The sequence below is a fragment of the Lepisosteus oculatus genome, chromosome 12, assembly GCF_040954835.1.
Source record: "Lepisosteus oculatus isolate fLepOcu1 chromosome 12, fLepOcu1.hap2, whole genome shotgun sequence".
NCBI classification, from domain to species: domain Eukaryota; kingdom Metazoa; phylum Chordata; class Actinopteri; order Semionotiformes; family Lepisosteidae; genus Lepisosteus; species Lepisosteus oculatus.
This window is the reverse complement of record NC_090707.1, coordinates 37,192,510-37,219,725: the sequence shown is the minus strand read 5'-3', so window position 1 is coordinate 37,219,725 and position 27,216 is coordinate 37,192,510. Positions and strand designations below refer to the sequence as shown.

Sequence of the window (27,216 nt, the reverse complement as noted above, 5' to 3'; positions counted from 1 at the left end):
AATGACAACAGTATTGGTCAATAATATCGATCTCAGAGAATGCAGGAGTGAATGCAAAAACCGCAGGACTCTCAAAGCACGCAGGCCAGCGGGAGGATATGGCTGTCCCAGAAACCTGTTTTGTTGCGCTGATAAACGGAGTCATTAATCTGGCAGAGTGTTAAAGCGCATTTTCCACACTTCATTCGCAGCCGGCGTGTTGTTGCAGTGGCCAGTTTTCGTAACCGTATGGAGGCCACTGCTCTGAGTACAGTGGCAGGGTACGCCCTGGACGGGACGCCAGTCCATTGCAGGGCACTCATAGACGCAGACACAATCACACCAGGGCCTATTTCCCTAGAAGCCAGTTAACCTACCAGCGTATCTTTGGCCTGTGGGAATCCTGGCAGACCTCAGGAGGAGGATGAAGCCCGACGTAGCCAAATGGCGAGGGAGCGCTGGAAAGGACTGTGGACCCTGTACAGGGATTAATGGACAACAGCAAATGGTAGGGATTGGAGGGACTCTCATAATAGCGCAAATCCGCCCACACTTGCAATGGTTGATAACGGACAATGACCGCCGTTCCGCAGTTGTTTTTATTACTGTTAATGTGTGAGATGTTGCCTTTTGAGATGGTTTTTTTTTTCAGAATAAAGTATATTTTATAAGGAGAAAAAAAATATTTGGCCTGTGGGGGGAAACTGGAGTTCCCGAAGGAAACCCATGTGAGCATGAGAAGAACATGCAAACTCCACCCAGACAGAACCCCACACACCACTCCGCTGCGCCGCTGTCGCCCCATGAATGCACTCAAATGAGTATTAATTAGCCCTTGCCCAAGCATATCACTACAGGAGACACAACTGTGTTATGACAGAGCTCATTAATATGCATACCCATAGTTCATATTTATGTAGTTGTCTACTGAATCTCATACCTACAGCACTTTGTGTTTATCTTGTTTATATTTCCCTTTGTCTCTACCGCTCTGTTTCTCTGTGTAAGAAAACAAATTAGATCCAAACGCCTTCATCTTCCATATCAGCAGCGGTGTGGAAAATTGAGGAATATCGGGTCGAAGAAGAGGAAGATATTGCATCCTAATTTAAGGGACCTGATGGTCAGCGTTAATGTTTGTCCATCTTTGATTCTGCCTCCTATATCAAACGGCTGTCTGTCAAGAGGGCAAACAAAATGAAGGCAACAGGAAGGGTGCCTCTCTTTCTCTCCCTTCCCCTCTCTCTCCTGCCCCCCTCCTTTGTCCCTCCCTTTTGTCTTCCTCCTCGCTCTGCGCACACACAGTGGTCCGTTTCTAAGGACCCTTTCTACGTAGTTACCTTTTTCTGCCTCTGCTCATCGCCGGGCTGTCTGAGGATCTGCACCCACCATCTCCAGACTTAATCCCTCCATCAATATGCAGCAGGGAAGAAGTGGGCGGCTAATTGAAGCAGCAGCAGTAGCAGCAGCAGAGATCCATAGAGATCAGCTCAAGGGGGAGAGGTCTCAGGCTGGTCTAAATATACCTACCAGGGCCTAACCCTGACGCACACAAACACACATGGAGCAGTCAGCATCTAAACTGTACACTGCAGAGGTTACCTGAACTGATGAGCCCCTACAGCCTGGAGATCACAGCCAGGGTCCCAGTCCAGGATGAGCCCCTACAGCCTGGAGATCACAGCCAGGGTCCCAGTCCAGGATGAGCCCCTACAGCCTGGAGATCACAGCCAGGGTCCCAGTCCAGGATGAGCCCCTACAGCCTGGAGATCACAGCCAGGGTCCCAGTCCAGGATGAGCCCCTACAGCCTGGAGATCACAGCCAGGGTCCCAGTCCAGGATGAGCCCCTACAGCCTGGAGATCCCAGCCAGGGTCCCAGTCCAGGATGAGCCCCTACAGCCTGGAGATCACAGCCAGGGTCCCAGTCCAGGATGAGCCCCTACAGCCTGGAGATCACAGTCCAGGGTCCCAGTCCAGGATGAGCCCCAGCAGCCCAGAGATCACAGCCAGGGTCCCAGACCAGGATGAGCCCCTCCAGCCCGGAGATCACAGCCAGGGTCCCAGTCCAGGATGAGTCCCTACAGCCTGGAGATCACAGACAGAGTACCAGTTTGTTTGTGCCCGTGTGTACCTTGTGATGGACTGGCGTCTTGTCCAGGGTGTAGCCTGCCTTGTGCCTGTTGCTTGTCGGGACAGGATCTGGCTCCACTACGGCCCTGAATTGGAAGTGGTTAGAAAATGAATGAATATACTCTTCTAAACAAGTTACTGTACATCCAGTTCTTCGGTTCCCTCAATGGGTATTGAGTGTCTTTTCAAGTTAGATTTATTGTAGCACCCCAATTAATAAAGAATTTCACAGGCAATGGCCCTCCTTATGTTCCTAATCACTCCCAATGGATAAATACCTGTTGATTGTTCCAAAACACAGTCAGTCAACTGGAAAGCTAAATGTTTGAAAGTACTTCTATGTACCTGAAGTAATGGAGGTACTCCTCTATAAAATAAAATAAAATCATGCTGTATCATATGCTGTTGCTCTCTCGGTAATATCGTCAGCGATATGCTTAAAAATCTAATTCAATAAAGTTCCAAATTAATTCACAGGCTATCAAGAGAAGAGCCAGTGATTTTCACACCACTTAAGAGTACAGGCTTGTCATTTCCACCTCGCTGATTGGTTTACTCGTATCAGAAAGAGATTAAAGTGCCCTTCTGGTGGTGTGGCTCTCTCTTTCAGAGATAATGAGGAAAGCCAATTAAACTGTGTGTGTGTGTGTAGGCTTGCATTACTAGCCTCCTGAGACAGATCAGGGAGAGTGGCCCCATGCAGACAGCAGCTCCTGATGTGAACATGTGCCCACAATGGAAACCGCCTTTTTCTCAAAAGCCAAATGGTGCCAAGTTTTAAGTTGAAAACCTCCCAAAATATCGAATCTCCCTGTACAGAGTCTGGGACAGTAAATAAGAAGAGAGCGAGAGTCAAAGGGGCGCCCCCTCTGGTCAGACAGGGAACTGCACAGTGTTATTGACAGGAAGAGAGGGGCGCCCCCTCCCTGCTACGACTGGGAACTACACAGTGTGATTGACAGGAAGAGAAGGGCGCCTCCCCTGCTCAGACAGGGAATTGCATGGTTGTGAAACACGAACAGAGAGGCTGCCCCGTTCCTGGCCGGGCGCAGTCCACGACCAGCAGTGGAAGTGAGCGGACAGGCGGATCCAGGAAGCTGGAGCCTGGAGGCTGTGTGTTCAATTAGACGCAGCTGTCAGCGATCTGCAATCGCCGTTGATGTCACTTCCTCTCCTAAAACGTCATAAAGGTTGTACGTGATTCCCTTCTCTCCCCCGTATACGTCTTTATGCACCCTCCCTGCCCCCCTCTGCCCCATCTGCCCCTCTGCAGCTGCCCCTGGGTCACTCCTCACTCTGCAGGGGGGGTCCCCGGCTCCTCGTCCCCTGGCCAGGAGGTCAGCCAGCCCTCAGCCGAGCAGGTGAAATCAGATTTGGACTGAAACGCTCCACGATCCTCGCAGGACACTGAATTCTCGGCATTTCGGATGCTGTTACTCCTAGCGAATGTGTGTTATTGAATGCAATGAATGCAAATTCCCTGGCGGCCGGCTGCTCTGCTCGTTGTGACAGCGAGGCTCATCGGGAGTGTGACAGAGAGAGGTGAGGTAGCAGGAGCTCAGGGGGAGAGAGCCAGTCCTTCCGGGGACAGAGAGGACCACAGGCAGAGACGGAGGCTGCAAGGCGGAGAGGAGTTGGGGAAAGAGAAAAGAAAAACAGAAGTCAACGGTGACAGAGAAAGAGAGGGAGGCACAGGAAAGCAGAGGGAAACAGCCCCCAGCAGGCGGGAAGGAGAAAGCCAGTCGCTCGTTGCCATGGCACCCCCATCGCTGCCCTGCTCCTGTCTGGGGGGGGTGACCTTTGACCCCGACACCCTGCTCCAGGACTGATTAGTGCGCTCGCACCTGAGCCTCCCTCTGAGAGGGAGGCTGCTCGTCAGGTCGACTTAATGAGGAAGCAGGGGAAAGCGCTGAGCTGGAGTGTGGCGATGAAAGGATATAGATCAAGTCCTTCTGTTCTGCATGCTGCTCAAATACCTCTACCTGTGAATGGTGGAGTCTTTTCTCAAGGCGGTTCTGCACTGAGTATGTGACTGTGTCTGCCTCACCTGCACTGTAACTGTGTCTGAACACAGCCTCGCCTGCACTGTAACTGTGTCTGAACACAGCCTCGCCTGCACTGTAACTGTGTCTGAACACAGCCTCGCCTGCACTGTAACTGTGTCTGAACACAGGCTCGCCTGCACTGTAACTGCGTCTGAACACAGCCTCGTCTCACTGTAACTGTGTCTGAACACTGCCTCGCCTGCACTGTAACTGTGTCTGAACACAGCCTCGCCTCACTGTAACTGTGTCTGAACACAGCCTCGCCTGCACTGTAACTGTGTCTGAACACAGCCTCGCCTGCACTGTAACTGTGTCTGAACACAGGCTCGCCTGCACTGTAACTGCGTCTGAACACAGCCTCGTCTCACTGTAACTGTGTCTGAACACTGCCTCGCCTGCACTGTAACTGTGTCTGAACACAGGCTCGCCTGCACTGTAACTGTGTCTGAACACAGCCTCGCCTGCACTGTAACTGTGTCTGAACACAGCCTCGCCTGCACTGTAACTGTGTCTGAACACAGGCTCGCCTGCACTGTAACTGCGTCTGAACACAGCCTCGTCTCACTGTAACTGTGTCTGAACACAGCCTCGCCTGCACTGTAACTGCGTCTGAACACAGCCTCGCCTCACTGTAACTGTGTCTGAACACAGCCTCGCCTGCACTGTAACTGCGTCTGAACACAGCCTCGCCTCACTGTAACTGTGTCTGAACACAGCCTCGCCTGCACTGTAACTGTGTCTGAACACTGCCTCGCCTGCACTGTAACTGTGTCTGAACACAGGCTCGCCTGCACTGTAACTGTGTCTGAACACAGGCTCGCCTGCACTGTAACTGTGTCTGAACACAGCCTCACCTGCACTGTAACTGTCTGAACACAGCCTCGCCTGCACTGTAACTGTGTCTGAACACAGCCTCGCCTGCACTGTAACTGTGTCTTTACTATAGCCCCCTTTTATATCAGGACTGCTCTACTGTATTTCATTAAGACTGCCACATTTGAGTAGGCATGAAATAAATGACCATAAAAATGAAGATTGGCAGACCTTCAGTAAAGTGCTGTTAGCCTCCTCTCTACTCTTTCTCTGTACACATATCTGCAGATGAGTATAGTGTATAAAAGCTTATCCATCTGTGACTATGGGGTAGTCCATCAGCTAAGAGTATAAGCGTTCTTAGTTACAGCAGGCATTTAGTTTACTAATGGATGAGCCCTAATAATTCAGCATATGGTTCCAACATCAGGGGGAGCGCTCATGGCTGAAAAGCCTGTTTGCAGTGCAACTGCCCTGCTTTCTCAAAAGGAAATACATGTCCAGCATATAAAAAACCCGTCATTTCAGGTGCTCAACAACGAATGTTTTTCACCAGGCGGGTTTAAGAGGGCCTGTGGCTCTCATCCCGAACACCCAGTACTCCAAATGCGAGAGGGCAGGGACAGCAGCCCACACTTTCTCCTGAGCTCCAGACTTGTGTCGGAGCTTTTTCAACGCTTCAAAATGAGATGTCAATTTGTTTGCACGCATATACGTAAGCATGTAAGTAGGTATGTGTGCAAGCATGTGTGTATCACATATTTCTGAATGAACGTATGTGTATGGACTCGAGCATTGAACACGAACCAGTGTTAATTAAGAAGTGCCGCAGAGACGTGACTACACCAGGTATCAGTTAGGGTAAGGATTGGGGTTGGGGTTATGTTAGTGTTAGGGTAAGGGTAAGGGATTGGGTTTGGTTTGGAGGGGTTGTCAGTGGCATTTCATATACACAGAGCTTCACAGTTCATGTTGAATCTGGAGGCACAGATAACTCGTTTACTCGTTAAGTAAGCTTGAGGACTACATTTCCCATAATTCCCAGAACGCTCGCCTTGGTCTTTTGATGCGCGGCCAGCTCTCGAAACGCCCGACAGGTGGGCGCTGTGTGTCTGTGCGCTTTCATTTAGAGCGAATTGTCCAGAAGGAAACTGTGCTTGTGCCCAGAGTGGAAGTCCACTTCACAGGACAACACAAAATCGTATTGTGCAGTAAAATAGCGTTCATCATCAAATACTACTGCACTAAATATATATATATATGAACAATGCGGCGTGTCTTTGAAAACAAACTGTAAAAGTGTAAAAGTGGAAGTTAAGTGCAAAGTTTAACAATGCAGTTTTAAAAACAAAATTGTCCCTGAAGCCATAATGCCGTTTTCAGGCCCTGGCTTGTTTCCGGATGTTCTCTAGTTCTTTTTCCCACCAAAATGCCCCGCGCCTTTCACGGAGGTGGCGAACGCCGCACTCGTGGGGCGCCTGTCGGAGTCCGTGGCGAAGCGTGGGGCAGAGGAGAGCCCTCCGCCACGCATAACCGCCCGACTCGCACTTCTTTCCGGGAGATCGCGAACAATTAATCCCCGCTACACCCGGGCGCATTTATTTCTCTTTTCTCCTCGCGTTCCTCTCGCTTAATTACCGATCCCCTCCCTCATTCGGCCCTCGGGGGTTTCGCGCTTTCGAGTGGATACCGCCTAATGATGCGTGTTTACGCGAATCAGCGCCAAATCCGTTTTAATAAAGCTTTGCCGCCGCGTTTCTTGGGGAGTTTCTTGAAGACGGGCACCGCAGCTCATGGTGCTGTTGTACGGTCGACCTGTCTCCTGTTCCACGGTGTGCTCTCATCTCAAAGCGCTTTGCACGGTCTTCTCCTCATTGTCCCAGAAGGAACACCATACACAGTACATTTGCCACCATACGAACATCTTGACAAACAAGAAACACACCTACATGAGAAAGGAAAAAGAAACAACCGTATAAATGAAGATATACAATCGATTGCCCAAACCAAACAGGTTTCACGGCCGTGGGGATACAGCGGAACTGAGTTCTACCGCACTTGAATCTGGGCAGTGTCAAAACACGCCCGGGCGGGAGGAAGTCGAATTGACTGTGGAAAAGCGTGGTCATGATAGTGGCTGATTGCATAAGTCACGTTGCCACAGAGCCCTGCGGTGGGCAATCGCTTTCTGAGGGCTCTGCATCTCTAATAGAATAAACTCGTTTGGAACTCAAGAGCGGAAAACCTCTGAAATAGATACATGATGATAACAGCGTCAGTCCCCAGCCTGACACGACCGACGACGATGAAGCCTGTACCGAGACTCACCCGGGACCTGCGGCACAGAGAGAAATCTGTGTGTAGTGACACGGTGTAGCCCAGGATAAATTACTTTTCAATCCTGTGGAAGTTGCCTAGGTTCTCAAAGTACACCCCTAGGCTCCTCTGCAGAGCGGAGGTGCTCCTATTACAATAAGTCACAAAGTAAGGCTGCAGATCTGTAAGGCTGCAGAAAAGAAAAGCCTACAAATTTGCTGCATTAAAAAAAAACAACTAACGAATGGTACTCACACAGGATAGAAGGATGTGATCTCCAGGCTGTAGGGGCTCATCCTGGACTGGGACCCTGGCTGTGATCTCTGGGCTTTATTCAGAGATAAAAGAATTATACTGAATGAGACATTTTGGAGGACATTAAACTATCATAATTTGTACAGCAGTCTGAAATGACCTTAATTTCAAAGGACAGACTTACTTTTCTGAGCACAGACATGCAGTAATTAAATGAGGAATACTCAGGGTCAGGAGAATTAAACCACTGAGCGAGGCTCTATTGAGAAATGTGCACATTACAAGCCATCAACTGTACAGAGAGCTGCGCTGTGTAGCCAGCTACTTCCTTGCAATTTGTTCAGCCTGTGCCTTTCTCCCTTCCTCATTCCCTGTGATTCCACTGCTCAGCGCTGCAATGGCTCTGTTGTTGTTTGTGCTGCAGGCTGACATTGCCCCCGTGAGACAACAGAGCTCCTTAGTTCTCTCCTGGGGGGCGCGTGTGCTTGATGGGGGGTTATCAGAGGCACAGCAAGGAGGGGGGGGGGCTGTTTGCCTGTTTCCCCAGATGATCTGCCAACACTAGAGGACTCTAGTCTAGTCAGGTCTCTCTAGGTTATAACCAGCATACTGTACCTCCTAGAAGGGGTAATGAGTCCAATTAAGAATCAACTTAACCCAGCAGGTCTGATGACCAGAAGGGATCTGGAAAACCTGCTGGATTCCAGGAACCTCAGAACATGTTCCACACCCTGCAGACAGGGGGCAGCACCATCACAAAGGGGGGGGGGGGGGGTGTTGGTCTGAGGGGAGCACTTTATTCGGAGCTGAGAGGGAGGGAGGGAGAACAGACGTGGAGAGAGAGGGACAGAAAAACAGAGGGGTGGTCTGATTCCTCAATGTCTGCTCGGTCTGACAGGGAGAAAGGGGGAAAAACACTACATGTTACACACCTCCATCTTTTCTGTATTGGTGGCAGACTGTTAAGGACTAATTTGTCTATCCTAAACATTCAAAACATTCCTTGAAGTGAATGTAATGAGGCATGCGCTGTATTAGTCCGTTTATTCTATTAGTTTCCTGTGCCAGAAACAAGACTCTTCGAATTCAATTAATCTTGCTCACAATCTTTTTAAAAGAGCTGCAGCTCTCCCATTTGGATTTCTTTTATTTCTGGCTGCGGGGGTTTTGAAAGTCGGGGTACGGCGAGGACAAGCAAAACAGAAACAATCTGACGCCATATCAGTAATTATCTCGGAAGATCTGTTTTTGGGAAATCGTGTCACGTTCATCGGCAACAATGATGATGAGAATGGTGGCAACGATGATTACATTGATGACAATTAATACTATGTTGAGGACGACTATGATAATGATGATGATGATGAAGATGAGTTTGCACATGATACTAATGATGGTGATGCCGACATTGACAATGCTGAGGACGATGAGAAAAGATGCCGTTTGCAAACAACTGGCTCTTGTTGCAGGACCGTGGTGAATCAGTAGGCAGGAGCACAAGGCTGCTCATACTGGGGAGAGCCAACTGAAGTCCAAACCTGGTGTCTGGGCCTGTCTCTCTCTCTCACGTCCATGCCTCTGTGTGGTGATCGCTGTCTCTGTCCCCCTGATTCTGTAAGGACCCAGAGAATCCGACCACCCCACACTCCCCCATCCATCTTCCTCTCAGGTGTTGGCAGGTGTCTGGGGGAGCACACAAACAGCCCCCCCTCCTTGCTGTGACCCTGATAACCCCCCATCAATCACACGCACCCCCCGGGAGAGAACTAAGGAGCTCTGTTGTCTCACGGGGGCAATGTCAGGCTGCAGCACAAACAACAACAGAGCCATTGCAGCGCTGAGCAGTGGAATCACAGGGAATGAGGAAGGGAGAAAGGCACAGGCTGAACAAATTGCAAGGAAACAGCTGGCTGCACAGCGCAGCTCTCTGTACAATTGATGGCTTGTTATTTGCACATTTCTCAATAGAGCCTCGCTTAGTGGTTTAATTCTCCTAACACTGAGCGTGCCCCCTCCGTCACAGCTGATATATTCCTTTTTCATTCTCCCCGGAGTTTTTCTCCTTGTTATTCTGTGCGCTCAGCTGCCTTGTTTAGAATGCAATGGCCCTAAGAGGAAGATATTTCATCGGAAGGGGCTCGACTGTGTGGCAGGAGAGAGAACACAACTCTCTGGTCCCAGGCGCGGTGTCAACGGCAGGGACTGACGGGGCACAGCGGAGAACGGGCGGAGCCAGTCGATTCGGGGCACTGCAGGGTACCTGTCCCCCTCCTAGTGGATGAGTGTGCACACACCTCTCACCATGTTAAACACCACTGCTTTCGTTGTGGGGCTTTTCTGCACACTCCACTCAAAGCCCTGTACAGGTCATGGGGGATCCCACTACCACCACCAGTGTGCAGCCCCACCTGGATGATGCGCCAGTCCTCTCCCCACACACCAGCTCTCAGTGGGGAGGAGAGCAGAGTGATGGAGCCAGTTCAGAGAGGGGGGTTATTAGGAGGCCATGATGGGTAAAGGCTAGGGGGAAATTTGGCCAGGACACCTGGGCAACACCCCTACTCTTTTTGAAAACGCCCTGGGATTTTTAATGACCACAGAGAGTCAGGACCTCGGTTTTACATCTCATCTGGAGGACAACACCTTTTTTACAGCATAGCGTCCCCATCACTATACTGGAGCATTAGGTCCGACACAGACCGCAGGGTGAGCCCCACTAACACCTCTCCCAGCAGCAACCTTTTCCCAGTCTCCCCTCCAGGAACTGTCCTGCTGAGCTTCAGTGGGCAAGCTGCAGGGGGCTGAAGCTGCTGGCTGAATTGACCTTGAAAAACTGATTTTCTGGAGGTCCGATCCCAAGTTCACACACACACACAGACAGAGGTGCTCACACACAGACGCGCACACACACACACACACGCAGCAGGTTGCGGACGAAATTGCTCCCTGGGCGTCAGAGCGATAATCTCGGCCTCACTTGACGAACTGCTGCTTATTTATTGTGTCTACTTAACCCTCTGCCCTTTACTTGAATTGCCATCGACCCACGAAAACAAATTCAATTACCTTCTCGGCAGAAAAGCTCGCACTGAGAATCCCCCTGCTCTCCCTCTGCGCGCTGCAGGGAGACCACACATCCACACACAGCGCCGTCCCCTCCTCTGTGGACTGCTGGGCTGGGGAGAGCCCCGAGCTGGTGCCTTCAAAACCCAAGAACACTTCTTTACACAAAGGGGTGTGGGAGCGTGGAACAGGCCGATACCCTGCCACGTTGTTGGAGCCGATACCCTGGCTTTTCTCGGGAAATGGCTGGATGAGGTTCTCCAATCGGGAACACCTTTACACAAAGGGAGGTGGGAGCGTGGGTTTAACAACGAGACTGCTTACATAGCCCCCCTGGGGATGAATAAAGTGTTATTGAATTGGAATGGAATTGAAGTGGATTTCACTGCATCTCCCAGTGGCCTAGTTGTAGACGCTGCCTGCCCAATGTGGCCACAAATCCTCCTGAGTGTCCAGAAACAGGAAACAGCTCGTCTGAGCAGGACCGGCGACACCTGCAGGACCAGGGCGGGTCTTGCGATCCCCTCGATCCCCAGTATCAGCAGGCACAGCAGGGGCAGTAGCACGGCAGCTGCCTCTCAGGCTCCTGAGCGGGCAGAAGACAGCAGGAGAGAGGGGCCCTGACGGACGTGTGTCACACAGGCGCTCGGCTCCCTTGCACAGCAGTGAGTCACGATGACAGCGCAGGCCGGCTGCACCGGCGTCGGTTTCCGGTCCCGCCGGGCGCAATTGGCGCGCCTGCGTTTGCCGATAAAAGCTGCCGGGCAGAAGCCATATCGCGTTTTCCATTTTTCTGACCGTTTGGGTACAAAGAAAGCACCGCTGCTGTCGGCAGGTGCAGGTTTGGGGTGTGCAGGGACAGCTGGGGAGAATCTGCGTCCAGGTAGCTGCGCCGTCGACCGCGGTGCTGTGGCGACACCTAGTGGTGGAATCCTGGTCATTACATCACGCCGCGCCGGTAAGCGTTAGGTTGATGGGGTAGGTTAGAGGGAAGAGGAGCAACTTGAGTCAATATTCATCTTTTCCTTCAGAATAAACTGTCATTTACAATTCTATATTTTCTTCTACAACGACACTACAGAGATCACCACCCTGCCGTCGCCTTCAACACGATTCTGACTGAATTAGGCACGTCCCAACCAAACTCAACTTCCGTCTGCAAGTTTGTTTTTTTTTTGTTCCTGCTACACCAAGAGATTGATGCCACTGTTGCTAGACGCGCTTTTTTAAAAGAAAAACAAAACAAAACACAACAGGGAATTTAATTCGAAACGGATTTGGCTGAAAATGCGGGGAAAAAACCCCACCAAAAGCCCAAGGCGAGGGCGAAAAGCCCACAGCTTCACCGCGGTGCTCTCTGGAAGAGGTGACAGCATTGGGCGCTCATCGCAGGGCCCCGCAAGTTCCGAGCTCGGCTGTGCGCGTCTCGCCCGGCCACCGCCCGAAATTGCCACACTTCCCCGGTTGTTGCACCACCCTGCGCTGTGGCAAGCGTCGCTGAGCGCGGGAAAGGAGATTTCCCAACGCCGGTCGGCTGCGAGCCGGCTGAACTGCAGCACACTCTGCCGCGCTCCAGTAAAAACCCGCCGTCAGGACCAGTTGAGCCCCGAGAGCACAACCTGTCTACAGAAGCCCGTTGCAGACAGGAGGAGCGTCTGGCGTCTGCAGACAGGGCTTCTGGCGATCGTGGAAATAAGCTTTATTTTAGACGTTTCAAGATGACGATGACTGGTAGCTGTGCTGTTATTGACGTTCGAATCAAGTCGATCCCCTGTATTGCTTTACCGCGACCACTTCGATTTGATTTTTATTTTTATTTAGAAGGAATAACGACAAGAGAGTCGGGCGCATCTGAGGATGCTTGCGGAGTGATGGAGCGAAGGGAAACTTGTCTTAACGGGCTTGGCTTGGCCCGCCCCCCCACACCTCAGCGTGAAGGCGGAGGGGAGAGGCGCCAGACCAAAGCAAAGCATATATACCCCCCCAGCATGTTTGTACAGCACACACACACCTGAAGAAGGCTCCACGGCCGAAACGTTGCGTTTTTTCCTCTCTTCTTTTTTTTTCAGCATGGAATAAACCTCTTGTTCCTTTGCAGCCTACGCATGCTGACGCAGCTCCCCACCTGAACTACCTGTATGTACGGGTTACGCTTTCCGGACGTGACGTCAGGAAAGTGTGAGATGTAGAACTGCCCAAGGGTCCTGTCCGTTGTCCCCCATCCCCAGCCTCGGTGAAAAAGTTCGGTTTGTAATGGCAATTTGCAATGAACAACTCTCTCACTTTACTTCGAAGAACTCTGTCTTCTTCTGTATTCTTTGTCGGGGGTGTTTGTGAGTCTTTGTTTAAATGCACACGTCAGTCAGATGCATTATTATTATTATCATTATTATAATTATCATCCTCATCCTCATCATCATCACTTTTCGCCGGCAGGTGGCGGTGTGGAGGCGCAGGCCCCGGAGGGTTGGCGGGGTCGCCTGAGAGTTAATGCCCATGTTATCGGAAATATGCGGAAAAGCAAGTTCAGACAGTCTCCCGGCGGAACTTCCGAGCGCACCTTTCTCTCCGCACACGCCCTGATGGAAAGGCAGGCAGGGGCGGCAGGAATGCGGCGGTAGACGGGCGGGTTTGTGGCTCCTCTTTCGGGACAGAACTGTGCTCGAGATAAAGGGGGGGGGTGGCGTTTCCTTCTGTCTCGGGGCTGTGCAGGACGAAGGCTTGAGCCGCCGAATCATATCTCTCTGTGTAACTCTGTGTAGCTCGGGTCTTGGTACTGGGAAAGGACACCGGGCGAATACCTGTCTCTGTTGGGACTTGTCGAGACAAGTTTTTTCTTTCCTTTGTTCGCTTTTTTTTTTTTTGAAGGGGGGAATTTTAAGGGGTCAGAAAGGAAGAAGGGGCACCGGAGCCGCACCTGGAAGCAGGATTTGATCCCGAAAAAATACCAATCGACCGTCTTCGCCGGCGCGGGAGGAGGAGGAGCGTGGGGACAGGGGTGGGGTGGGGGGGGTTGTTGCCAGCGCGAGACAGCATGGCCGTGGCGAACGAGAGGGCGGCTCGCGCCCTGAGAGAGGTCCTGCTGAAGCCGGGCAACTCCGCGTGCGCCGACTGCGGGGCTCCAGGTAAGCGCCGTGCAGGTGATCTCCCGACCCCCCCCCCCCCCTCCCCAGCCGACGAGCACACTCGTGCCCCGCGCGTCGGTGATCGCCCCCCCGGGCCCCGCCGCCGCCGCCGCCCCGAACCGTCAGCGGTCGCGGTCCCCAGCTCGAGACGCACTGTCGGTTCTGACCCGAATCCCGATGGGCTGCGGCCGTCGGGGGTCAGGAGCGAACGTCACCGGCCTCCTTAGTGTCCGGGGCAAAAGCCAAAATCCATAAAAGTCAGGATCTGGAGCTCATGAGGACTGTGGCGCCTGACACAGAATGTCACACCCAGCCCCTCAATATCACACGACTGTGACGGGTTTCAGCGATTATTATTATTATTATTATTATTATTATTATTATTATTATTATTATTATTATTATTATTATTATTGAAACTGCTCCTCACGGCCGTCCAGACAGCACTGGAGCACGGCGGGGACGCGCGCTCGTGTGTCAGGATGGATCTCCCGGCTCACGCCGCCCGAGGTCCGTCTCTACGAGCGGTCCCGCAGCGCCGCTCTGAGGCTGATGCAGGGCGCAGGTGCCCCAGCCCCGCGGCGCCCGTTTTCGGCGGGGCCACACCTGGGATGCTCGCTACCGGGCTGGGCTAACCGCTTCCATGTAGCCCTCCGGGACACGGGAGCGACACGGTACATTCACTCCGCGAACACAGTCCGCTGCTCCCGTCCCGCGGCCGGCGAGGTGTCGCCGTGGATGTTTTCGTCATTTATTTGCGCGGCGAGCTCACGGAATCGTCCCCGAACCGAGCCCCAGTCAGTCCTGCTGGCTCCCGGCCGGGTCACGGAGTCCAGGCGTCTCCCCCCGGCTGATGACCCCAGCAGCGCTGGTGCACAAGCGCCTTGTTGGGTTTTTTTTTTTAAAAAAACGTCGTGACGCAGGGATTGGGGTGCCGAACTCCGCTCACGCCAAACCCCGCGTTTAGTACAGGGGCGAGCCGCCTGATGGCGTGTTCTCAAGCCGGGGCCCGAGTGATTTGTCAGCAAGTATCCGCCGTCGAGCTATAGTGCAACAGGCTGACAATTTAAGAGACAACTGCTGGGTCACTTTTCCCTCGTCGGTTCTGTTGAGCTCGCTGTGTCTGCGCCCGCGCCTTTGAGGACGGTGCAGGCTGTGTCCAGCCGGGCTGGCCTACGTGTGACGTCAAGGATGTTGAAATCAGACGATCGCGCTCGTGTGTGTGTGTGTGCTGAAGCACCAGGCCGGTGGACTTTGTTATATTAAGGAAAGAAGGTGAAGGCGTTTTTCGTGCAGCAGAACGCAGGAGCCATGCCGGAGCAGTCTGGTTTTCCCCACGGCGCCTCTGCACCCGGCGGGGAACAGATGGGACTCCCGCCGCAGAGCCGTGTGATCCGTTCCGGGTTTTACACCTCACGGCAATGAAGGCGAAAAGCCAGGCAGTATTATTTTAAGGGGGCCCCCCAGTGCTGGTCAGGGGACACCGCCACATGCAAACCCTGACACGGATCGGACTGCTGTGTTGCTCGAGGCCCAGTTAAGGGTGTGTCTCTGTCGGCTCCGTTGGGTGCTCCGTGCTGAAACCCAGGCCCCCTGGCACCTTGCCTGTCGCAGGAGGGGGGGGCGCGGGGACACAACAGAGGCCTGTCCCCGGTGCTGCGTCTGGAGCAGCGAGACAGGAGAAGGGAGGGCGGTTTTGCTGCGATCAGCTAAAAATCCACGAAAATGAAAGTGCCAGCAGAACACACTTCTCCTATTTTCCACGTGCTGATAAGACAGTTACAGGCACATCTGCCTCCGGGGCTTCAGGCAAAGAGTTTCCCACAGCTCTCTGGCCCTTCTGCAGACAGGGTTTCCCAGAGCGAAGGTGGGGGGGGGGGGGAGGGAGGCAGAGAGAAGGGGGAAGGCAGGAAAAGGGAAGGAGAGAGACCGAAAAGGGGAAGAGCACAAGGGAGGAGGAGAGAGGCGACAGGACAGGGATTCGGGCAAAGAAAGATGAAGGGACTGGGGGAGAAACCAGGGTCTCTGCTTTGACAACACGGCTGGGCAGCCTGTTCCACGCCCCCACCACCCTTTGGGTAAGGGCGTGTCTCCTGTCCCGAGTGGGGTGTCTTCGGCAGCTCGCTCCAGAGGAGTGGGACTGTAGGAGTGGAACAAGGCGGCGACGAGGCGTTGCTAGGGTGACAGAGGGATGATAGAAAGGATAGATAAGGGATCATGGGAATTTGATCTGTCTGATCAGGAGGCACTTCTTTACTCAAAGAGTTGTGGGAGTGTGGAACCAGCCACCCAGCCGTGCTGTTGAAGCCGATACCCCGCCTTAGCTCAAGAAACAGCTGGGTGAGATCCCGGGGATTAATTAGCTATTAACCATCAAACATGGCAGGTAGGCTGATTGGGCTCCTCTCGTTCGGAAGCGTTCATAAGAGACAGAGAGGGTGTTGGAGAGATGGAGCGAGATCTCTCGGCTTTGCAGATGAGCGACACCAGATGAGAATGAAAGTTACAGTTACAGTTACTCATCTTCTCATGACCCTGCATCATTTACGGAATGAGCAGCCGGTGACGTCGCAGCAAACGCAAAGCAGGATGGGTCCTAACAGAGCGTGCGACACGACACGGCCTAAAGCAGGGCCTGATGCAGATGCTCGTCCCCCATTCCGGGTTTTGGTGGTGCAGATAGATGGGTCTCTACACACGCTTACAGATAAAAGACATGAGACGCTTACTTGTACCTTTCTTTTTCTGTAAGTACTGTGAGAGGCAGAAATGACGCCATCGGCCTGGTTTAAATTAGTAACCCTCAGAATAAACTGTTTAAGACTTCTGCAAACGCAGAGAATGAAGATCCTGCCTAGGGCTGATATGCACATGGACAGGATGTTTGTATACTCTATATATATAGCAGCCCCCAGCCTGAGAGTACACATGAGAACAATGTGATACAATGAAAGGCTCTTTAAAACCACCGAAACCACAGAGCTCACAGGCTCTCCGTGTGGGGTGGTTATTTGTATATTGCAAGTCAGCGTAACCAGGCAATCGTCTTCTGTCCCTGGCTTTTACAGCAACAGCCACTGCACCCCACACTGACAACTGCTTACTGCCAGCTGTACTGGAGTTCAGCTCCAGCCCTGAACACCAGCACAGAGTGGTTTTAACCTGGCCATCATGGGGCACAATGCACTGTACTGGAGTACAGCCCTGATCACTGCTTTAAACCAGACTACCGTGACACTGTGTGTACTTACTTTCAGTCAAAGACCACAGTTGGACACTAGAGGGGGGATGCTTTCTTTACACAAAGGGCTGTAGGAGTATGGAACAAGCCACGCTGGGAGTCTGCCTACATCTCCTCACTCTCTCTTGCATGCAGTCGCTGGGGTTTGGAACTGAGAGCCGAAATACAGATTTTAAATTCATTAAAAACACACAGACACACTCCTGCTGGCTAATATTCAAGAGGCTTGACTTGGCAAAACCTGGACTGGAGCAAATTGCCATGCAACAGGAGCGTGGCTGCTCTAAAGCGGATTGTATTTACTCAGTGCTTTGAGTGCTGGACAGTTGCCAGTTCAAAACCACCGATGCGGTTCGCGGGTTCGAGAATTGCTTTCCCACCAGACCTCCTCCCCCTCTTCACTACTGCTCCGCCCACAGACCCGTCATGGGGCTCCTGTTCCCTGGGCACCTTCATCTGCCTGGAGTGCTCCGGGATCCACAGGAACATTCCCAGCATCAGCAAGGTGAAGTCCCTCAGGCTGTCATCCTGGGAGGATCTGGAGGTCCAGGTGAGTCAGAGTCTCTGTTCCCGGTGGTCCTCAGGAATCAGATCCAGTCTGTTGACCTTCATGGTCAAAGGAGCTATATTGTTCGAGCTATATAGACGTTGAGCAGCATGGTGGAACAGTGGTCAGCGTTGCTGATTTACAGCTCTGTGGCCCTGGGTTTGGTTCCTGGGGTGCTACTGTCTGTGTGGAGTTTGCATGTTCTCCCCCTGTGTTCATGTACGTTTCCTCCAGACGGTCTGGTTTCCTCGCACAGTCCCAAGGCATGCTGGGTAGGTTAATTGGCCTCTGGGAAATGCCTGCCCTGATGTGGGTGTGTGTCTGTGCCTAATTACAACCTCTTCTGAAGCAGTCTTGTCTAAAAAGAACGACTGTTGAGGTAGTGTTGCTGCATCACAGCCCGTGGGACCCGGGTTTGAGTCTGTCACGTCCTTTTTGCGGAATTTGCATGACCTGCCTTTGTTTGCACGGGACAATAAATACCTTTTTGGATCGGTCTAACAAAGGCTGTGCCTGGCAGTATGAGGAACTTACACCCTCTGTGCACACTGATAACAAATTGATAATAACCAGGCTTGTGCAGGGCGTGTTTCACAGTCACCAACACCACAAAGCAATTTCTACTTAGAAACTAGCCTGACGTTGTTTTGTTTTATGGTGCCTACTAAAGGAAAAGTTGTCTCTTTCTTTGTCCACCTCCTGCGAGTGCTAGTCTCTTTGCCCTCTTATTGCAGTCTGATATATATAAATTGAAAGGCTTTCTGGTGGAAACCAAAATCTGGGACAGAGTTTTGGGATTGGAAGGGGAAGTCACCCTCAAAACAGGGTTTCTATTCCTGGTCCTGGTCTAGGTGCTTCTCCGGGTTTTCACTTCACCTCGACAAATGATCTAGACCAGTTTGTTAATGTTTTTAAACAATTTAAGATTTTGAAAGACTTAAAGAGTTTAGGAGCTGAAAAACCTGCAGACACATCAACCATGCAATGTCAGGACTGGGGTACAGTCACAAATCTTCACCAGCTCCACACCACACCAGACCCAAACAGCATATTTATATATCAGGCTTGGTTGATCTCCTGAAAAGCCCAGACACAGCTAATCCACTGGATCGCTTAACGATCAGCAAGGATCAGGCGACCAAAATGGAAGTCAAGGCGTTGCACATTTAGGAATAGGAAGTACACATCGCACAAAGAGTGGTGGGTGTCTGGAACAAGCCACCCCCCCCATGTAGGTGACCTACAATTTTTTTTACAGAGCAGCTCGTTAAGACTGTCGGTTCAATTAGGGAGAAAGATGGGACGAAACGTCAGCGGTCTCCCCGGGGCTGCAGTCTTTTGTTCTGAGGTCCTGAGGTCCCTCTCACTGTCCCGCCCGGCTTCTCTCTTTCCAGTTCCTGGCAGAGCACGGCAACACTGCGGCGAAGGCCAAGTACGAGGCCGCGGTCCCTGTCTATTATTACAAGCCTACGCACCGGGACTGCCAGTGAGTGATGTGGGGTTTGTGTGGGGGGTGGGGAGGCATGCCTGTGGTGCACCAGAGAGAACCACACCACAGCCATGTGACTCATCGGGCACAGACCACGTGCCCGCAGGCACATCCGACACCAGGGCCTTCCCAGAGCCGGTCCTGCAGGCCCGCACGCCTGCTGGGTTTCCCTGCAGCTGGGAGTCGTGGCTTCGTTGGAAGCCGAACTGGGAGGCGGGCTGGATGGGATCTTTCGCAAGTACGCTTTCCGGCTCAAGAGCTCGGGATTTGATTTGAATTCGGGAATGCGACAGGGAAATGAAAGGCTGCCACCTCCCAACAGGTTTCAAACGTGAAAACAGTCAAATTAATCCTGTTATTTAGTTGGTTACAAATTCAATGGAACAAACCCCGCCAGGCGACAGTCACACACGCCTGTTCTGAAACTCAGCGCTATACTCAGTGTCCAACATACCTTCCTGGGAGGGAGATCCTATGGGACAGAGGTCAGGGAAGGGGGAGATCTTTTCCCTTGATCTTCTTGACAGATGTTCACAGTCAGTAGCGCAAGACCTGGGTGCTTCCCCGCTCATTGAGGTCTTCAGAGATCTGGTGACCTTCAGAGAGCTGTGCGACGTTCATTTCCTTCCCCCCCCAGCCTTCAATATTCATGGCATCCTGCACTCACGGGGTTTTCCAGGAACTGGAGCCATTATTTATCCTGGAATGCCTCGGGGAAGTTCCCAGAGCCCCGGGACACTCCTGAGGTGGGATAGGACCTAGGTACTCTACCGCATACCTGTCATCACATACCCAGCGTGGCTGAGATCATTGCGAGCGTTCGGGCTAGCAGGACAAGCAGCAAGGAAGAAAGATGACACTCTGAACAGATACTGAGCGTTCCCCCCTCCCCACACGCACACCATTCCTCCTACATAACTGGAAACTGCAGAGGAGGAAGCAAAAGGCTGACGGGACGATAAATTGTTCTGCATTCCTCCCACAGCCGACGTGCAGATCAGACTGAGCCAAGAAAGGCCCTCCTCACCAGGACTGTTCAAAAGAACAGGGGTGCAAACCCACCCCCCAGCCTTGGTAAAACTCCGGTTCAGGTTTTTGAACACCTCCTGGCGGTTCATCACTTCTCTCCCTTCGAGGCTGTAATGTAGTAAACCACCAGAGGGCGCACCCCTTGACGGGGAATGAGGTGTGCCTCCCCTCACCTGGCATGGGTAGTATTATGGGGGAGGGAGCCATAGAGCCCCCTCACTGTTGGATCAGCGGCCTGCAAGTGCTTGTCTCTCCCCTGAGGTCCAGAACTTGACCGTACGCTACCTGGCCAAGCCCTGACTGTGCAGGGTCATATCTTAACACACGTCTCTGCACAGGGTTCTCCGAGAGCAGTGGATCCGAGCCAAATACGAGAGGAAGGAGTTCACCGAACCCGGGAAGCCGCTGCCTTATGAGGAAGGTCAGTGCACCCGGTCCTCATCCGTCCTGTTCAGCCCTAGACCTGATTGTCTTCCACTTTACTGCATGGAACAAAATTACAGGATAGTGTCCCCATTGCTATACTGGGGCATTAGGACCCACACAGACCGTAGGGTGAGCGCCCCCTACTGGCCCCACTGACATCTCAGCTTTCCCAGGAGTCTCCCCTCCAGGTACTGGCCAGGCTCACACCTGCTGAGCTCCAGTGGGGCTGCCAGCTGGGAGCTGCAGACTGGGCAGCAGTGGAATGTGGTCTCTTTAGCAATGGGGGGGTGTGTCCAGGGACGATGACAGGGGTTAGCAGGGTTCCCGGTGAAAGCCGACATGGAGACAAATCTGGGATGTCCTTGAGCGCTCTGGCTGTGAGCTCTCACTGGCCACCGGGGTACGATTCGCCCACGATCCCGTTCTCTCCTGCTCTATTTTCCTGTGCCTGGAGGTTGAGTTGTAACCTGACGCTCAGCGCCGTGTGGAATTATGTCTGGTTGCCCGCCAGAGGTCAAGGAGGAGATGCTGATGAAGCGCGGCAGAGACAACGGCCAGTTCCTCAGCCGGAAGTTCGTCCTGATCGAGAGGGAGGGCGTCCTGAAGTACTACACCAAGTATGATGTGAGTCGGGTCGGGACCGGAGTGGACAGGGAGGGGTTTGCTGGACCGGGCCCAGTGGACGAGGCGGGATGGGGCAGAAGTAGGCTACAAGGTTAGGCAAGGCTGAATGTGAAATCTGTAGACTAACCTGGGCCATGAGCCCACAGGGGCTGCAGTAGGAGTCTGTACACCAGATGCATACCATACACAGGGGCTGTGTTTTGTAGAGTGTATTGTATTGTGTATTCTTAGCCAGAAGCCATCAGTTCCTGTAGCCCAAACAATGATTAGCTGATGTTGATGTCATCCCAGTGACAAATAGCTATTTGGAGCCAATCCCAGATCAGGAGAACCAATAAGAACCAATCCCAGATCAGCATAGCCAATCGGAGCCAATCCCAGAACAGGACAACCAATCAGAGCCAATCGCAGATCAGAATACCCAATTAGAACCAATCCCAGATCAGGATAGCCAATCGGAGCCAGTCCCAGATCAGGATAGCCAATCGGAGCCAGTCCCAGAACAGGATAACCAATCGGAGCCAGTTGCAGAACAGGATGGGGTGGCAACCAGGGACTAACATCTTGCACGTCTGCCCCCCTTCCCATAGGCAAAAGAGCCCAAAGCCATAATCAGAGTGGACACCATCAACGCCACCTTCCAGCCCATCAAGATCGGGAACCCCAACGGGCTGCAGATCACCTTCCTGAAGGACTACAGCACCCGCAACATCTTTGTCTACCACGAGAACGGCAAGGTACTGTCTGCACAAAGCTCATACTGAGACACAGGAGGGCCAGTTCCAGGCAGCTCAGGCTGCGGAGTTGAAGAGGACAGCCCAACGCAGCACAGTAGTGTCACATAGACAGATATATCTCCTGCTGAGATGGGGATCTCCTGTATCTGGGCAGAAGCACCAGAAACACATGAGAACAGCTACATGTTTTAAACCTGTATTTACTGGGCAGATGCTTTTATCCAAAGCAGCTCACACATGACAGGAGGCCATCTGACATTACCTAGCATCATATCTTCCTCAAAGGAAGCAAGGGTACCGGCTTCAACAGCGTGTAGGTAGCTTGCTCCACGCCCCCACCACCCTTTGTATAAAGAAGAACCTCCTGTTCTCAGTTTTAAATGCACTTCAGCCGGATCTCCTCCCACTGTGTTTAAAAAAAAAAAACATCCAGGGAATTAGCTTGGTTGGGGTTGATTGTGCGATGACACACCTGTGACCTGATAAACAGGGGTCACAGGGAGGCCCAGAGCAGGGCTGTTAATCAGTGACTGGGACCTTGTCTTCCTGTCTCCTCCAGACAATAGTGGACTGGCTCAACGCTATTCGGGCCACGCAGTTCCATAACCTGCAAGTCGCCTTCCCAGGAGCCACCGACACTGAAGTAAGTTCGGCTTCGCGGCTCTTAGTCTCCTGGTCCATCTTCAAACCCCTCGGGATCCGTGACTTCCAGTGGTATCCCATCTTTTCCTTTCCCTCGCGGGCTGGCTCCTTGGACTCTTACAAGCCCGTCCCTCTCCCTCTCCGTCTCTCCACCTCGGGGCTTTTGTCCAGCACCGATCAAACCCTGCAGTTAACTGCAGCTCCGTTAGAAAGCCCAGAGAAACTCCAGCTGTTCGCTCTCTCTCTCCCTCCTGCTCCCTCTCAGTCAGTGTCTCGGTGCCCCAGTGCACGCTGGGCTCACAGCTCTGAATGCATGAATTCCTCTGACTCAGCCACACAGGGTCAGGACCCACCTCTCGCGTGAACTTTACCCCCCCAGCGCCGATTCTCTCTTCCTCTCTCTTCCTCTCTCAGTTCCCCTCCGGTTCCCTCTCTCCCAGTGACCACGTGCCTCTTGTGTCTCTCAGCTCATACCCAAGTTGACGAGAAACTTCCTGAAGGAGGGCTACATGGAGAAGACCGGGCCGCGGGTGGGTTCAGCGATTGCTTCTGATCATGTCAAGCCCTTTAAAACCACTTTAAGCAAAGTGCATTTATTTAATCCACCTATTTAATCCAGACCTCAGTGTATTTATGCTTTCATCATTGTGCTATTTCTGTGCTGGGGGGGCTGAATACCCTTCTCTTAGAAAGCCTACAGGAACAGCACACATCACTTAAATGTGACGCAAGATGTGCAGCTAAATACATGCTGAACTCGGAAATCCTTCAAAACCCTACCAGCTACAGCAATGCTGTACGGACACATAGCGCCCTCTGGTGGGTAATGAAGAAATACATTGTGTGTGGAGTCATTTGTATTTGTTTAAAATCTTTCCTCCACCTGAGCAGACTTTTCCGCAGCAGTACAGGAAGCAGCTTGTGACAGTGCCTGCACACTTGCTGCCATAATCATAGCACGGCCAGCAGTTCTAAGTGGTCTGTCTTTCATCAGACAGACCACGCATGCATGGTGGTGCAGCATTTAGCATTGCACCCTTACAGCACTGTTGCACTGGGTTCAGTTCTGGACTTTGGGTGCTGTCTGTGTGGAGTTTGCATGTTCCCCCTGTGTTGGTGTGGGTTTCCTCCAGGTGCTCCGGTTTCCTCCCACAGTCCGGAGACATGCTTGTGGGTTAACTGGCTCCTGGGAAAACTGGCCCTGTTGAGAGTGTGCGTCTGGGTGTGTGTGCCCTGTGATGGGCTGACGTCCTGCCCAGGGTGTGTCCTACCTTGCGGTTGTTGCTTGCTTCCGTCTCCCCTGTGACCCCTCCATCTTTCAGATCCCCTTGGGGATCCCAGCTCTGTGTTGCCCCCGTCTTAAGAGACGTCTGCACCGCCTTCTTCCTTCACCTGCCTTTGCTGACATCCCTGTCCTCTTCCCCGCACAGCAAACCGAAGGCTTCAAGAAGCGCTGGTTCACCCTGGACCAAAGACGCCTGATGTACTTTAAAGACCCCCTGGTAGGAGCTCTCATTTCTCAAAGTCAAGCAGTTGCTCAGTGGGCACCTCAGGAGAGGCCTAACGCAGCCTGAACGCCACACGCAAGAGCAGAGCTCCCCCTCCAAAACTGCCTCTTCAAGGGAGCCCCAGCAGTGCAAGTCGCCAGGAAGAGGGCTCAGTTAACTCAATCAACTCTTAATCGGGTCGGTTTAACCTTTGCCAGACGTCTGAAGATCCTGGTAATGTAAGGAGAGCTACACCGAGAGACTGCTGGATAGTCGCCCTCAAAGAGCAAACGTCAGGGACGTACAGAATGTGCCAGAGCAGTGTGACCTTTTTGCAGGACTGCCTGAATTGTTAATTGTCAAGACTTGATCCTTCCCCAAAGACTCTTGTACTTGCTGGGAGGGAGTCAGTGAGACCCACCTGGAATGTGCTGTTCTGACACGCCCAGCTGTCGGGGCCTTTCGTCACTGGACGTCTCTCTCAGAGGCACTGGCAAAGTCCTGGTTGTAGCTGGTGAACATCAGGACCCAAGCTTGATCCGTAGAGCTCAGCCCACCCTCTGAGCCCAGCATGTAGTTCCTGTACTCAAGAGCCACACATCTCAAACGTAGGCCTGGTTGTGTGAGAGGCTTTGTCCAAGTCACCACGGTTGGCTTTCATTACTGGGGAATATTATGTAGTAGCAAGTGGTGCCAATGCTTATGCTTAAGATAAGAGAATAGATAGAGATCTAAAGATAGAGTGAGAGGTGACCTTGGGAGGGTGTTATTGGGTTTTGGACTTGCCTGATCGACGTCCTGAAACCGTATCAGGCAGGTGTTTCTTATTCCTGTGAAGCAGATCAAACAGCCATTGCACTGCAGTGAGACGTGACCCAGAACGTCCAGGCTGCAGTTCCTTCAGCTCTGTATATTCATACTCACCATTTTGTTTCCTAATTTTGAATTCATCTCCCCCCCCCCATGCCTCTTTGTTTGGAAGGGCGTGCCTCCAGTTCGCAGTCTCCGACGCCCTGAGTTTCCCTTTGCGTCCGCTGGGCCGCGCCTCAGAACCCCAGTTCTGCGCACCAGGAACGCCCCTCTGTGATTGGCCGCTTCTGCCCATGTGCTTGTAGTGGCCGCCAGAGTGGAGCTCTCTGATTGGCTGCTTTGATACCCTTGCCTGTAGGATGCCTACGCCAAGGGCGAAGTGTTCATCGGTCAGCGCGACATGGGGTACAAAGCCATAGCGGGGCTCCCCAGCAGCACCCACAACAACCGGACCTGGCAGTTCGGCATCACCATCCAGACGCCGGACCGCAACTTCCTGTTCACCTGCGAGACGGAGGAGGAGCAGCAGGACTGGCTGGTGCAGTTCCAGAAGGTCATGGACAAGCCCATGTCACCCCAGGAGTTCTCCAGTGAGCACACCGCCTCCTCGGATTGAGACAGAGAGTGAGAGCAGGGGGTCAGGGTGAGGTGGAGAGTGAGAGGAAGGTGACGTGAGGGCGAGATGGAGTGAGAGAGAGGTTATGCGAGAGTGATAAAGAGTGAGATGTTTGTATGTTCTCTCTGTGTTCGTGTGGGTTTCCTCTGGGTGCTCCACAGTCCCAGTTCCTCCCACAGTCCAAAGACACACTGGTAGGTTATTTGGCTTCTGGGAGAATTGGCTCTGCTGTGTGTGTGTCTGGGTTTGTGTGCTCTGTGATGGACTGGTCTCCCGCCCAGGGTGTACCCTGCCTTGTGCCCAGTGCTTGCTGGGATAGGCTCCAGCTCTCCTGTGACAGTTCATTGGAAGAAGCGGTTGGAAAGTGAATCTTTAAATGATGTCATCTGACAAGTCACTTGATTGGCAATATGTGAATCCATGTGTTAGCATCTGATGATTTCACGGTTTTCCAGGGGGCAACGAGATTTGAAATGGGCAGATCAGGAAGTGCGAGCAAGTGTGTGTGTCGAAACGGGTGACTGCCTGTCCATCTCACTGCCCCATCTGTCGCTCCTTCTTGCAGTGGAAGCCCACCTGAAGCACAAATGATGCATCGCCACGGAAACAGGAAAGGCCACCCATCTGCCCCACCCCCACCCCCACCGCACTGGAGGCGTCTGATCACCTGACCAACAGAGCAGGGGCTGGCATAGAGCTGAGGGGGTTGGGGGAGGGGGAGGGGGGGGGTGACCCATGTTTGTGAAAGAAGCCCAGTGCACCTCTGCACCACAGAAACACTACTAACATCACGCCCGTGAGCACTCCGACCGAGGCTCAGGGTAGCTCCCTCGCCATAACACTCCAGTCGGGTAATACTGGGCAAGGGGAAACACAGACCGCTGGCCAGGACCAAAGAAAGAGCAGAGCATTTGAGTGCTCCACCCACAGCCTGCGACACAGTCGGTCAGATTACTGGGGGCAAAGGGGGCGAAGCTGATTAGTTCTTCCAGGACCGGGGGGGAAACACAGAGCCAAGTCACGATGCACGGCGTTTCTTCAACTAAACTAAGCGTCCCCTGATCCCCGTTTTCCTCCTGCCAGACGGGAGTGGGGGTTCCAAGTTTGGAGAGGCGGGGGCCCCACCGTGCACCGAGGCTCTTAAGGGGCGACTGCCCCCGAGGGGGTGTGGCCGCTTGGTCAGCGTCTGTCCAGCTCCCGTCCGGAAAACAGGAGGACAACGGTGCAACTCCTGCAGTCCGCACCGTCTGACAAGTTCCCTCCCGAGACCCGCCGTCATCAAAGAACAAATCCCATTGGATTGACCGTTATTGCATCAGTGGAGTTTATAAGGGGGGTATGGGGAGGGGAGATTAGATCTCAATCTCACACACGTCCGCTTGTCTTCTTAGGGTATGTAAGTCTCGCACCCGGGACTGCCCTTCCCATATGGCTGTTGCACCCCTCCTGCCACCCCAGCTGCAGCTCCCTGGCTCATTCCTCACAGCAGAGCAGGGGTGGGGGGGGAGTCTGGACAGCCATTCCCTCCGCTGGGGGAGTCACGTCAAGCACGTCCTCTCTCTCTCCCTCACTCGTGGGGGGGGGGGCTCAGTCTAGCCCAGTTACCGAAATGTCACGATGCGTTCCCCTTGCCGCCAAGCGCTCTGAGGAGTTGCTTTCAAAGCTGATGGGGTAGCCCGCCTCTTCTTTGTACCGGACCGGTTTTGTAATAAGGACACGGATCTGTATATATAAATAAATCACCACTGTGGCACCTGTGCTCGGCCAGCTTTTTCTCGACATCACGCGGGTTGTGCTGATGGGTATTGTCGCAGTAGATCATGGTGTGAGCGTGGCGAGGC

At 52.9% G+C, this 27,216-nt stretch overlaps 1 protein-coding gene across 1 annotated transcript; it reads left to right on the top strand.

The window, feature by feature from the left end:
• Nucleotides 1-13,042: 13,042 nt before the first annotated feature.
• Nucleotides 13,043-27,133, top strand: LOC102691554 (arf-GAP with dual PH domain-containing protein 1). Its single transcript, XM_069196812.1, has 11 exons — nucleotides 13,043-13,727; nucleotides 17,388-17,518; nucleotides 18,910-19,001; nucleotides 20,372-20,454; nucleotides 20,971-21,083; nucleotides 21,674-21,820; nucleotides 22,380-22,463; nucleotides 22,930-22,992; nucleotides 23,893-23,964; nucleotides 25,118-25,349; nucleotides 25,941-27,133. The coding sequence occupies exons 1-11, from the start codon at nucleotides 13,637-13,639 to the stop codon at nucleotides 25,964-25,966; spliced, it is 1,134 nt and encodes a 377-aa protein (XP_069052913.1). The 5' UTR covers nucleotides 13,043-13,636; the 3' UTR covers nucleotides 25,967-27,133.
• The last annotated feature ends 83 nt before the right edge of the window (nucleotides 27,134-27,216 follow it).